We start from the raw sequence: 14,787 nt of genomic DNA on the forward strand, positions 1-14,787 counted from the left end.
AAATGAGGTTTACACGGTTCTTTTGAAAAAGGGTTTTTTCTCGAAAGAACCGCGTCTAGATTACTTGCTTTTTCAAAAGAACCTCTTTCAAAAAAGCTATTGGAAGAAGATATGCAAATTCACACTGAATTTGCATACCTTCTTTCAAAAGTGAAAGCAAGTCTAGAGATGCCCTACATAAAGACAAAGAAAACATGTTGCCAGCTCTATTTTGCCCCTGGCCCTCCTACAAGATAGTGAGGCAGAGACTCGGACAGCCTGGCTGATATATTACTCAGCTGTTAAAATGAACTTGTGCTTTCATCTCAGTGATTTGGTGCTGGTCCTTTAAGGGTGTGTCTACACTGCAATGTGAGCCCAGGCTTAGTAGAAGTCATTTGGTTTATGTATACTAGGGCACCAAGTGAGTCGCAGCTTCAGCTCTACTCTGTTAGTGTTGGGGGTAGCTAATTGTGCCACCTCTCATCAGGCCTTGGGTGTGTTAACCTATGGCAGCAGTTCTCAAACAGTAAGGCCCCCCAAAAAGGTTTCAAACCCATTATAATGAGATGACCAAGGCTAGCTGTGGCATAGGACTGCAGCTCAAGCCCTACTGCCCAGGCCCAAAGGGCTTCAGCCTTGGGTGGTGGGGATCAGGTTACATGACCCACATCTAGGGCTGAATCCTTTTGGTTTTGGCACCTATGCACGAAGCAGTGGGCCTCAGGTGGGCTCAGGCTTTTGTCCCCCTTCCCCTTCCCCCCCCCCCCCGGGGTCACATAGTAATCTTTGTTGTCAGAAGGGAGTCATGGTGCGATGAACTTTGAGAACCCCTGACCTCAAGCATGCACATCTACGCTCATTGGTATCCTCAGATTAGGTATTGTTGAACTCTGTGTGCTATCCTAGAGCTTCGGCATCTACACTGCCTTATACAGGCCCAAGTCCAACTATTCATGTTCCAGACTTCCTATAGCCCTTCCGACATATGGCTGCTTTAGCGCTCTGTTATGCAATGTGGGAAAACTTGACATAGAAAGTCAGACTGTGGGACTGTAGGATGCATTTGGCAGACTCCCAGAGCATGAATCCAGTGGGGCTGAGTCTACACTACAAAGCAACAGAGCATGAACCCTGGGCTCTGGCTTGACCCAAGCTTGAGGACTCCTGAAACCCTGGAGTCTGAGCTGAGAGGTAGCACAATTTGTGTGTAACCAGATGGGGGGCAGACTCGAGTTTGAATGTGAAGTGGGGGCTTATATTGCAGTGCAGACATACCCTAGAGATTAGTCACTATCATGCTTGGCAGTGGCATCTCTGCTCTAGATTTTGGACTGCAGGGTGCGCAGACACACTCTGGGAAGCTAGGTTGAATGTACCAAGGATACCATACTGTGTATCTTGTGTACTGCCACTTTAAGACTATGTGTGCGTTGCCAGGTTTCAGGTCTTTCCCACTCTTAGGAGCACCAGACGCAGGCAAATAGTGTTCTGCTTCAGCAGGAGTAGGGAGTTAGTCTATGCTCTCTAGTTCCAGATGATAATGTTTGCTGTTTAAGGTACTCGTCTTGTGAGCCTGCATTCCAGAATCACACCTGCTGCAACTCGGGGGCTCACCGAGCTTCGATTATTGCCAGAATGACAACACTCAGTGGATCTGCTGCAGTGAAAACTACAAAGTCCTGCAAAAGGCACAAAAGTGTGAGGCAGCATGCCAGCATGTACACATACAAGGAACCACCCCACAGGTGAGAGATTTTCTTCTGTTTCACTTGTACTGCAAAAGGACACAACTATTAGTCTGGGTGAAAAGAGGCATCACCTCTGTAAGGTTTCTGTGACCATCTATCTAAATGATGATTAGTCACACGGAGAGAGAACTTTCATTGTATTTTCCCTTCCATTCTTTTGCGTGTTTTTTTTAAATTGTTCCTTACAGGACCAAAAATCATCTCCAATGAGATGATTTCAGGTTAGGGTTTATTTCTGAATGATTCCAAAGGTGACACATTTTTCAGCAAAGCTGTAGAGACGTTTTAGTGGGTGTCATTCCTAACATGTAGCAAGCTGATATTAAATTGTTGGTTTTGTTTCATATGGCATTGAAATTCAGTTGTCGGTAAAGGAAAATCTTAATTGCCAGAGTTTTTCAATATTCTCTCTTGTAGGCATGAACATTGCTTGTTGTTTCCTTGCAATACACAGTGTACATTACAGCCAGGGACTGAGATCCTTAGTGCCACTGTTTAATTTGAAATGAAATTGGTGTTGGGGCTCAAGCAATTTGTTTACTTTCATAATGGATGCTTGTGTTAAGTGCACTTGCTGGAAATATTCAATGGGCACTTCGTTCCTGAAAAATATACCAAGTGTATGGACAGGACAGCATGGTGTGTAAGTTGTATGATTTGAAATGTGGAGAGCTAGAATGATACTGGAGTACCCAACATGCCTGACACTGAATGTAAGCTGGTGTGTTCCAAAGGAAAAAAAGTTGCTCTTCCGAAGTATTTTTCTGAGTTACAGGGATAAATGTTATCTCTGGAAGAGATAATCTAGGAGTAGCCAAGGAAAGCAGTGACACCATCTACGGCAGAGAAATCAGCCCGATCCTCTCTCCAGCTTGGTGGTCTCCTGTTATCACACTGTTGCAATTCACTGTATGTGTGTCTATTCTTTGCTATTGTTCTGAATGGGAATCACGTGTTTTGTGTTTGTCCTCTCTGGGTTTGGGTCTCTTCAGTAATTCGGATGATGATCATCGTGATTTAAAAGCTGACAGCAATGACCCAGAGCAGATCTTCCAGAATATACAGTTTCAAAAAGAGATTGTGGCAAACATCCGGTGCAGGCCCTGGCCCATGAGACAGAAGCTAAGGACACTCAGGTAACAATTCCCCTTAACATTTTCAGTCACATTGTTTATTGCTGCGTTCCAGCTCTTGCACCTAAATTAGGTGGGAGCATAGAAATGGTTTACAACTGCCAGAAATTTATACAGCATCTATCTTCCTGCTACTCTATCATAGAGTACCACAGGGTTGGGAGAGTTTTGAAAATTAAAAAGCTACTGAAAGTTGATTACATCTCATTTTGTATGTGTTCATTAAACTTTTGATCAGGTCATAATGGGCACTGACAGCCTCCACAGGCCCCTGGACAAGGTGAAGGGGCCAGCTCTGTGCTCCCAGAATGGGCGGGATCTCAGGTGGAAGGGGCGGAGCCAGGGCAGACAGCCCTCTGCGCTGCCTGGAGTAGACCACACCAACTCCTCCTAGCCCTCAGGGCCTCCTGGAGTAATTTAAAGAGGCAATGTAAAGGTCCCAGGGATCTGGCTACTGCCTCATGGTCTAGACAGTACTAGACTGGTCCTGCCATGAGGGCAGGGGACTGGACTCGATGACCTCTCGAGGTCCCTTCCAGTCCTAGTATTCTTGTTTGAATTGTCAGGTCAAGCAGCAACTGCCCCCTTTTCCCTCTCCTGTCAGCAGGCTTGAACCATAATAGCTTTGTCTTTCTCTTTACCCAGCATGTAGAGTGCTGTAGGTATCACACAGCTCTACATTATCAGCTAAATTCTCTCCTTGTGCTCTGTGAAATTGCCAAAAACAGCACAATTTCCCACTAGTCAGGAGGGCTGCTTTTGAAAGTAATGAAGCTTTGTTAGATGAGTGGCCAGAATTTGACACTTTCACTTTTAAATTATGTTTCAAATAGCAGAGACTTTTACCCATGTTTGCAGATTAATGAGGTACATGTGGACTGCAACGTGGTATCAGCATGACACCAGAGTTTAAGGCCGTAAAAGTGAACAGTTCCGAATTTGAAACACAGTATAGAAGTGCATAACGTTCTCTAATATCTTACCTGGCTGCTTCCGTTCGTTCTTTCCCTGTGCATTCCATTTGACTTTTTTCTTCTACTTTCTAAGAAATCTCCTGCGTACTGGAATGGCACTTGACTAACAAAGAAAGTTCATCACTCAACCCCCTTTTGCCTTCGCTTGGGAAACAAAGGGAGACTTTTCTCATATCCCTGAAGCAAGAGTTCATAATTTGCAGCTAAATCCAAACTGCCTTCGTGGATGTGCAAATGCTCTGTTCTTTGCCTGTTTCTCTGCCTATGGCCCCATCCTACAGCCACTCCAGCAAAGAACTTCCATTAAGTTTAGTGAAAGTAGGAGTAGGCCTATATGCATGTCCTATCCAATACCTATGATTAAAATGTAAACAGTAGTTTAATATTAATCAATTGATATATTGATCAAACACATGGTTTAGATTTTCAGAAGAAGGGTCAGTCTCCACATAAACTGATCTCAATGAGGTATGTTTTTACTTTGTGACAATTTGTTACATTATTACAGAAAAATTCTAGAAACCAGTAAGCAGCACACAGGAAAAATGTTTCTGAAGCTCTCCCTACAGTGAAAATCTTGCATTCATTATGGGAGCTGATCGTGCGGTTCTTTCTCAGACAAAACTTCTGTTGATTTAAATTGCTAGCAATCCCCTTATTTTAAATAAATGACATTTTCCCTGAGTAAGGACTTCAGCACTGGGCAGGTAGTCGTTGTGATATTTCACAGTACCTGGCCAGCTTCCATGTTTGTGTGCTATGACCCACGTACATAGCGTAATAAGATTTTTGGTTACATGAAATGAAGATTCTGTCTTCCTCTTCAGACAGGCCAAGGAAATTGTGTTGAAATATGAAGGCAGGCTCACTAGAACAAGAGGTTACCAAGCAGCTGGTGCAGAGGTATGTCTGCTTTTCATTAAAACTCCAGCTCTTTCCTATAACAATTATCTGGATTTCTCATTCACAGAAGTACATATTTTCTGTGCAACACTGCTCTCCAGTTCAAGATTTGTGGAGGAAAAATCCAGTTATAAGCTTCTTTTTTCTATTAAGAATTTAGTAATTACATTTTTGCAAACTAATTTGATGTATGAGGGATGGGTCTCATTCCAGTTACATGAGTATTTTTTTTCTTTTCAAGTCCTCTAGTAAATAATGAGTGTCTGCCAGCAGGATGGTGATGGAAACAGGAGCCAAACAATTTGTGTTCTATAAAAAGTAGTTCTGTTGAAGTAGGAGACTGAATATAGTCATATTGTATTCACCACTGCTCTGCATGCATGAGCATGGCAAATGGTATGTGTATTATTTTCTCATAATTAGATTAAACCACTTTGTGTGGATTATGATTAAAACTAAAATATCAATGTTTGTTCATACAAAAATTATACATACTTGACTATGAAGATGAAAATTATTATTCCCTTTTAATTCTGGTGATCAGTATGAAGAGTAAGAAATTACATTCTTTTTTATCAGTGCTGCTCCAGGCTTTTTCACAGTGACATCCATATATATATAATTTATAAGCCTGTGGTGCAACCTATACAGTGCTTTATCCCTTTCTCAGCCTTATGGCCACAGTTTTTCAATTAAAGTAGCAACTTTTGTGCAGTCTGTAGCATCTGTTAATTCTTGCAATAACACCTTAACAACACCACAAAAATTAATTAATTTATATTGATGTATTTGTTAATTAAAATGTGAGTTTACTTCTACTTTAGCTTTAGAAAATTATAATAAATGTTGACGTTGCCAGTTGCTAATATATATATATATATATATATATATATATATATATATATATATATATATATGCTAGATTAATGTAAAGTTATGTTTAAAAATTACTAATGTACATAAATGTTGCCATCTTGATATTCAGTAAAGTACTGAATATCCAGTATTTCTTTACTTTTGATTAAATAGAAGCAGATATCATAAGAAAATGTCTATGAAATTATCTTGAATTACTTAATAAAATACTGGACTTGCAGACAGTAAATTTACAAAAAAAAAGCAGAGTTACTATTCATTTCTAAATTAAATGAGAGAAGATACTATGTTTTGTGAGACAGGATTACCGGCATGAAATAAACTGAGGGTGAGAGCCCCAACAGATGTTATTCCGAAATAACATAGTCCGCATCTGCACTAGAAAACTTTATTTTGAAATAATGTTGAGCTGGAGGACTTCTTACTCCCCTTGAGTTTATCCCTGAGGTTGTTCTGTCAATGGAACCCGAGGCTATGTCTAGACTGCAAGCCTCTTTCGAAAGAGGCTTTTTCGAAAGATACTTTTGAAAAAGCCTCTTTCGAAAAAGAGCATCTAGACTGCAAGTGGAACTTTCGAAAAAGCAAGCCGCTTTTTCGAAAGGCAGTCTGGATGCTCTCTTTTGAAAAACCCCTGTTTGCATTCAAGAACGCCTTTTTTTGAAAGAGCACTTTCGAAAAAAGTCGTTCTTCCTCGTAAAATGAGGTTTACCACCATCGAAAGAAAAGCCGCGTTCTTTCGATTTAATTTTGAAAGAATGCGGCTGCAGTCTAGATGCAGGTGAAGTTTTTTCGGAAAAAGGCTACTTTTTCGGAAAAAAACCCTGAGTCTGGACAATGTTTGCGTCTCTCCAGATGGAGAGTCTCCCAGAGCAGACTAAAGGGGCAAATAAAGCATGGTACTCTGAACATCAAAGCAAAATAAATCTTTCTTGTTCTGTTGACATACATGTTCCCAAGCAAAACTCTTATGATGTCAGTGAAACAGTTCTTTCCAGTAGTGAACTTGGAACCTTGAGCACTAAAGCACAAACTTCTACCATTTGAGCTAATGGAGTAACTTTGTTAGGTGATAGCAGCAGTAGGCTGTTCTCCTCTGGCTGAACACAATACAGAATTTACAAGTATGTTACACGGGGAAACCCTTTCAGAAAAGCATTAAAGGCTCTGTGCTGCTAATATACACAGCTTCAGAAAAATAACATGCTGATATATTAAAATATTTCTCAAGTGTATTTCAAATGGGTCTAAATTTAAAATGTATTGTATTTCTTGTGTGGGTTTCCTCACTGGTTGCTCCAGATATAAAAAGAGTGGAGAAAATGCTCTTTGCATGTATTCTCTTAAGATCCTTAAAACTCCTCTTAGTTTTACTGGTGAGAGCCCCAACACTTGGCAGCAGAGGCCTCCTGGTCTCTGTTCCTGGATCTCTGATTTTTGGAAAGTTTCTGAACAGTCTGTTCCCTCTTTCCCCCATGGCTCAAACTGAGCATCTTACGTACCACACGAGTGTGCTGTGGAATTTTTTAAGGTTTTTTTTATAACATGCTTTCTGATGCTAGATCAGCGTGGGCAATAATCCGGCAGTGGTTGACCAGGATTAGCCCCTAACAGGCCACCATCACTATATTTACCTGCACCTCTGCAGGTACCAGTGACCACAGCTCCTGTTGGCAGCAGATTGCTGTTCCCAGTCAATGGGAGTGGCAGGAAATTGCATGAACCGGGACATCACTTCCAGCACCTCCCATTAGCTGTGAACAATAATCCACAAAAGCTGTGATCATCGGTACCTGTAGAGACACAGAAAAAGGTAGTGTTGGGGGCCCATCATGGGCTAACTCTGGTGGACCAGATCTGGCCCACAGGCTAGTATTTGTCCACCCCGTGCTAGATGGAAGATACTGCACATGGACAAAATACTATGATACCTTTTTGACAATTATTGCATTATGTGCAAAAGGTACACAGCTCTTATTTCTCTACCCTTTTCTTAGCTCTGGAAGAAGTTTGTTCGGCTTGCATATAACTTTATGGTAATCTTCATTCCTTGGGAAATGAGAATAAAGAAAATAGAAAGTAAGTATGGAGATCTGGTGGGATTATGCAATGCAAACCATGCTGAAATACTATATGTCTGAAGCACTGAATAGTGAATAATAATAATAATAATAATAATTAATAAATAAGCAGGCTAGCTTTCATTAAAGCAGTGTGATTGTCATGACAAAATCAACACTTTTATTACTTTTGATGTGTACAGTTGTTTTTCAGTGATAGACTTCAGTGGTTCTAGTATAATGTTAGTGTCATGTGGCAGTTGCGGTTTAAAAGGGCCTGTAGTGCTATAAACTGCTGAAGTATTTTTTCAATACAGACATGGCATCAGATGTCTGTATTGGGTTTGGACCAAAACATGCTCAGCATAGGATATGAAGTGAGAAAGCTGGACCAAAGCCATTTGGCCTCTGATAATAATTTAGCGCAGCCTTTAAGATACTTCTTTTTTACTTTTGTCCATTCCTGACTTGTCTCTTACATCAGCAATCAGGAGGACATGTCACAGAGCCAGTTATGTAAGGGAAATTCTCCTAAATCAGAGAATCTCCACTTGGCCTGTTAGAAGCAAAGGGAATGGATCTGGGAACCAAGACCTCACATATCTACTATATATTTGAGAGATTTTGTCTGTCTGTGTGTTTGTTCAAGAATTCCTTCTAAATGGTAAAAGCTAGGACCAGCAAATTTGGTATACAGCTTCTTCCTATCCTAACTTAAAGCAACATAAGGGTTTGGTTGTGCCTGGAATGGAACTGCTTCTTATAAAACCATACAGAAAAGAGGCAACCACCAGGCAGGTGAAGGGAGCTGGCTGGGCGCCCTTTAGGGACAATCTATTGGCAACTGATTGTATTTATATGGCAATAAAATGAATGTTGAGATCAGACCACTCTGACTTTTTTACACTGTTCCTGGTTCATCAGAACTAGAGGAGGCAGCAATGTATGTACCACTGGGTTCTTCTGGCTCCTAGATGACAGTCAAACATTCTGCCTGTTTCCGTGGTACAATACTTCCTTCCGATATGCAGTCAGGACCTCAGTCACCTCAGACAACCTGTCCCACCACACACATCTTCTAGAAGTTAAAATCCTTCTGACCTTGAAATGACAAGCACCCAGACTGCCCATTTATCCAATTCTGCATTTCTTTAATGGCAAATATTGCTGACCCAGCCAACTGCATACCAGGGTCCCTACTCCCACTTATATAATGGAGATTATGGATGTCTGTCCTATGCCCCATGTGACATACTTTTCACAAAGCCTGCATTACTTTGGACTGACTGTGATTGTGGATGATGGTGGACATCAGAATTTTTGTGTAATAAAATCAGAAACAAAGAGGGCCTGTTTCTCTTCTCCTTAATGGTGTTATGAAATATGAGTAGTTCTGCAGTAGCCAATGAAATTTCACCATGGAAAAAAATCAGAGTTGGATCCAATATTTTCAGTCCAGACAAAATCAGAAAATACTGGAAATATTACTTTTTGAAAAGGACTGATCTTATTAAATGTTCAGCATGGTTTGCAGCCCAAAATGGTTTGCATAAATTTAAGATTAGAATTCTTATATGCTGAACTACATAAGTGAGATTAACTACTATAATAGCCATATGTGCATTTCTGTGTAAGTTTCTGCACAAATAAGAACATATGTATAAACTGAACCAAGAAGATTCCTGTGATTATAACTATTTCACTTGTAAATATTGTTGTGAATTTTAAATCTATGTATAGCAGTTTATACTACAGTTCTGTGTTATTGATGTTATAGCATTTTTTCTGTCCTGATCTGTGCATTGCAGAGAACGAAAAGTTGTGTTTAATGATACTTGGTTAAAAAGTGATACAGCCTCTGGGAGGCTTCACAGTTCATATAACTGTTTCCTGTGGTTTCAGGTCATTTTGGATCTGGAGTTGCCTCTTATTTCATCTTTTTGAGATGGCTATTTGGAATCAATATTGTGCTTACCGTAATGACAGGCGCATTTGTGGTCTTACCAGAGGTAAGGACAGATCTCCAATATCTATAGAAAAACACTGTGCAATTTCCCTTCCTGAAAGTGAATGTTCTGCTCAAAGGCATACATTATTTTCTTTAATGTAGAATTTCAATTATTTAAAAAACATTCCTCTGATGAATTTTATTTCTGCCAGAGAAGGAGGAAATTTGCCATTAATGTCTCAGACGACATTTTACCAACAGACCAATGTAATGTAGATGTTGTTGATAGCTGATGTAAGGGACCCAATTCTAGAAAGTGCAGAACATGTGTGGAGCACCTAAAGCTTCTCTTCATTTCATTTGGAGAAGTCAGTGTACAGCATCTGTTTTTAGTCTTGAGAACCTGATTTTCAGAGGTTCTGAGTATCCATAACTCTGTGACATGTCAGCCAGAGCTATTTGTAACTTGCTGTACATACCAGGCCTTTAATGTCTATATAGTCTTATAGACAAAGAGAAAAATTCTAGTACACCAATATAGTAGACATCTATAGGAAGCAGGTTTTAATGTGCATCAGAATGATGACTGAGTCAAACATTTATCTTCCCCATACATCATACTATGCTTGAATAGCTAGCTCTTTTGTCTCTACAATAATAACTTACCTTAACATTAGATCTCAGAGGCTAATTCCTACCATCAGACAGGACACTCATTGACCTCCGTGGGAGTTGAGTGCAGAATTTGTCACTACACTTCTTGTTTAGGTGAGAGAATGACAGTAATAGCGTTCCTGATGTTTAAGACCTTTCCTCTCTTATCAGCTCCTGGCAGGAGCACCGTTTGGAAGCACCATCAGCAAGACCATCCCGAAGGAGCAGTTTGCATCAGCACAAGACTTGGATACCATCTGGTCCCTGGGGGCAAGGCTACAACCATACTTCATTGCATGAATTCTTCTTGTATTAACGCGGTCAGGGATGGATGCTGATGCTGACTGTATGTTGTCTTTGCAGGGTTATCTTCAGTACTCTGTTTTATTTTATGGCTACTATGGCCGAGATCGGAAGATCGGCAAAGCTGGGTATCGGCTGCCTCTGGCATACTTCCTTGTTGGAATGGCAGTGTTTGCTTACAGCTTCATCATTCTCTTAAAAAAGTAATGTGTCCCTTTTAACTGGCGTTTGCCTAGAGATATATATTCAGGCCATCTGAATGATGTATTCTTTCCCCTTCCCCTAAAGAGTTTCTATCCTGTATTTAATTCTATAAGTCCTGTACTGTATTCAAACCAATGAATATAAGAGAGTCATCCTTGTTAGATTAAGGATAGAACTGGGAACTAGGATCTCCTGAGCACTAATTGTCACTTGCTCTTTTGTTGTCGCTTAACTGCTGTCCTTCAGCTTCCCTGTGTGTAAAATGAGGGTTAGGCTCAGCAGCCTGTGAGTGTTATGAACATTATGGGGTTAACCAGCGGCAGATTTAGGGCAGGGCGAGCGGGGTGGCTGCCCCGGGCCCCGCGCTTCCCGAGGCCCCGCGCATGCGCCTTGGCACCACGGCGCATGCGCTGTGTCAAAGGGGGGGCCCCGTGAAATTTTGGTGCCCCGGGCCCCGCGGCGCTGCCTTGGGCCCCGCAGCACTCTCATCCACCCCTGGGGTTAACATCTGTACAGTGAAGATTGGAGTCTGGTTTTCACTGAGGTCTTTCTGGGGCTTCCATCCTTCCAGCATAAGTATTATTATGACAAGAATCTTAAAATTGCAACCCGTACTACCCTTCCTATCCAGCTAAATACAAATATAAGAATGTGCTCATGAAATTCTGGGCATTGCTTAAACTGGTGAGCTACACAGTACTCAAATGTGAGCCTATTTATATCCTTCACTGTTTAGGTGGAAGAGTGGGAAGCAAAGTTTCCTCTAAGCTGTGTGGCTGCATGACCATGCAGCTATTTTCTGAGCCCCACTCAGAGCTTCAGAGTTCCCCTCACAGGTGGGGAGCTCAGCTGACTGGCGGGGGGAAGGGTGTCTGTAAACAGCAGCCAAATGCTGCCATGTGTTGAACTGAAGAACTCCCAGAGCAGAAAAGCAGATGAGATGAGGCAATAAGTGGCGGGGGGGGGGGAGTAATTAATTCATTGGGTTGGGGGAAGTCAGAGGGGAGTGGATTTTAGAGAGTCCTGCCTGCCGGGGAGGGGAGAGAAAGAGACAGAGACACAGAAACCCAGCAGTCTCTTCAACCCTCCTAGTCTGGGAAGGGGGAGGTAAGGGGCTGACTGCATGGAGTAGGTGGGGGATAAAGAGGGTGGGTGGGTGCTGGCATCTGTGCAGTGAGGTAGAGACAGTTTATCTGGGGTGTCCTGACTCACTGCAGTCCTCTTGGTTAGGCTGGGTTGGAGGGAGTGGGGAAAAAGCAGGCTGCATGGGAAGGAGTGTGCTAGGAGAACATTTGTATGGTTGCATTTCAAAAAAGTTTACATAGGTGTTAATGGCTTAAGATAAGAAAGAAAATGATTCTTTTAATAGAATTTTTTTGGAATGTTGCAGAGATCTAAAACTCTGAACTTAATGATTTTTTTAAAATCCTGTGTTACTAATTAATACATGGTAAATTGTATTGCATTAAGGCGATATCTTTGTTATGTGGTAGAGTTCTGGCTCTTATGAGTCAGAAGTAGCAAGTACGAGGTAGGATGCTAGTTTTCTAGGGTACCTCACAGCAATGAAACATAGGTGTCTTTGTTTTAATATATTTTCTTCCACAAATATGAACTGTTTCAAGAGTGTGTGTGTGTGTGTGTGTGTGTATTGATGGTGCACATCCACACACTACCTCAGTATTGGTGTTGCACATAAGAAATTTCAGCCCACCCAAAAGAAAATTCAACCCATGCAAGGAAAGAAAATGTTAGAGGGAACACTGGAGGGAAGAGAGCCTGCCTGTGCTGATCATAAATCTTGGAATGTGCAGTACAAGGTCACTTTATCCTCTCTCCATTCGGTTTCCCTCTCTCCGGATAACTAATTATCTGGTCCAGGAGGATTTTCAATATGAGCTATAATAGCTTTGACAGCCTCCAAAATGATCACTCCTTTTTCATTATAGTGGTTATTTTAGGTCAGGGCAGTCTACGTTTTGGACCCTGGTTCAAACAGTGATTTCGCAATTACTTTCTGGATGAGGTCTGTTTTTCTCTGACTAGAAAAGGTACTGCCTTTGGTTCTTAACTCTGTGTGCCCATCTATTGTGCTCTTCTACCATTTCCTAACTAAGGAGAAACAATTCCTTTTAGCCTCTGGCAAGCCACATTAGGTGCACATTGGATTATGTTATGTGAAATATTTTTGGAATAATACATAGCTATATCGCAATGGAATAGACTGGTAGAACCATATAACTATTATGTGTAGGTATGGGGCAAATATCTAGAGAAAAGGAACATATTGGAGGAGGTGATTGAATTTCAGACTGCTACACTGATTTGCTGCAGACATTAGAACTAGCTATTTGCTGTACAGTAAAATTCCATTTAATTATTTTCTGTGATGATTAGCTCAGAACATGGTCTCATTTAATTTATTGTACAGCACCAACTTGCATTTATTATTCTGAAAAAAACAGAACACAAATACCTTTATTAAAACAATAAATGTTGTTGAGAGTTTTTTTTAATGATCACTTAACTGCTTTCAATACCTTACATTGATTTATTACCTACTGATGAAGGTTATTTACTCACCTGAGATGAGTGCACTATTAGAAAAACTAGCTGAGTAAAATAGCACTAGGTTTTTTAACTATCAGTTGTGTTTTTACTAGACCATCACTATTGTTATCTACATTTCTAACAAGAGATAGCTGTCAATTCTGTAGAAAAGCATCACATTTTTGCCAGGCTATAATGATCTTACATTGCAATGACACCTTTCCTCCAAATGGATCCTACATAGAGATTTGAAAAGTGAATTTAATCCGATGAAAGGTATAAAATGGCAGCAGTACACATTTTCCCTTATTAACGAATCAAAATGCTTCAATTCTGAACTTCAATTCTGAACTGGAGTAGTTAAGTCTCTTTAGTTATGTCTACACTAACACCCTAGTTCAAACTAGGGTGGTTAATGTAGTCAATCGAAGTTGCAAATGAAGCCTGGGATTTAAATATCCCGGGCTTCATTTGCATCTTGCCGGGTGCCACCATTTTTAAATCCCCGGTAGTTTGGACTCCGTGCCTGCGGCTACACGCGGCATGGAGTAGGTAGTTCGAATGAGGTGTAACGGTAATTCGAATTAGCCTAATTCGAACTACCTACTCCATGCCGCGTGTAGCCGCGGGCATGGAGTCCGAACTATCAGGGATTTAAAAATGGTGGCACCCGGCAAGATGCAAATGAAGCCTGGGATATTTAAATCCGGGCTTCATTTGCAACTTTGATTGACTACATTAACCACCCTAGTTCGAACTAGAGTGGTAGTGTAGACATACCCTTTCTCTCTTCCTAAGCTCTCTATTGAAACTGCCAAAAAAAATCCTATTTTGGTCATTTTTTGTGGTATAAACACCTATGAGCCAATTTGTATCACATAAACCACTGTGCATTTACAGTGTATTTTTATTGTCGTTTTTTTTCCAGAATGGCAAAGAACTCAAGAATGAGTCTAGCAAGTGCCTCTGATGAAAATTATACTTTCTGCTGGAGGGTGTTCTGTGCTTGGGACTATTTAATAGGCAATCCAGAGGCTGCAGAGAGCAAAGCTGCTGCAATAGTTAATAGTATCAGGGTAAGCAACTCGTCTCTGAACAAAAGCACAGTTTAGATGTATTGCATTGGAAATAACAGTGTTTTTCTTCATCCATTCTACTACATACTGTTTCTTTCCTTTGGTGCATTGTGTTTCTTTCTGACTCTGATTACCTAGCAGAGTTCTAGTACCAAATCTCTTACGGCCGTGTTAGTCACAAGATAGATGTGCCCAATTTTCGTTATGACCTGAGTTATGGTTAACAGCCATGATACGTAAATAATAGGATCACATCACTTTGTCATGGTACATTTTATCAACAGTGTCCTTCTATTTCATTTATTGTGTGATGTTCCAAGAGTGACATCTTATTTTCTTTCTGAGACACTTAATCCCGATGATTACATGTACTGTTTGG

General features: G+C 40.8%; 1 protein-coding gene across 1 annotated transcript in view; it reads left to right on the forward strand.

Annotated features, from left to right (window-relative positions):
* Window positions 1-1,377: 1,377 nt before the first annotated feature.
* Window positions 1,378-14,787, forward strand: part of TMC3 (transmembrane channel like 3) — a 34,197-nt gene continuing 20,787 nt past the window's right edge. Inside the window, exons 1-8 of the mRNA XM_025179572.3 lie at window positions 1,378-1,727; window positions 2,723-2,866; window positions 4,665-4,740; window positions 7,611-7,692; window positions 9,576-9,682; window positions 10,447-10,545; window positions 10,639-10,781; window positions 14,261-14,408. Coding sequence (XP_025035357.2) covers window positions 1,618-1,727; window positions 2,723-2,866; window positions 4,665-4,740; window positions 7,611-7,692; window positions 9,576-9,682; window positions 10,447-10,545; window positions 10,639-10,781; window positions 14,261-14,408 — 909 coding nt within the window. The 5' untranslated portion in view covers window positions 1,378-1,617. The remainder of the gene's footprint in view (window positions 1,728-2,722; window positions 2,867-4,664; window positions 4,741-7,610; window positions 7,693-9,575; window positions 9,683-10,446; window positions 10,546-10,638; window positions 10,782-14,260; window positions 14,409-14,787) is intronic.

The sequence above is a fragment of the Pelodiscus sinensis genome, chromosome 14 (genome assembly GCF_052426305.1).
Source record: "Pelodiscus sinensis isolate ZL-2025 chromosome 14, ASM5242630v1, whole genome shotgun sequence".
In the NCBI taxonomy this organism is placed as follows: Eukaryota; Metazoa; Chordata; order Testudines; family Trionychidae; genus Pelodiscus; species Pelodiscus sinensis.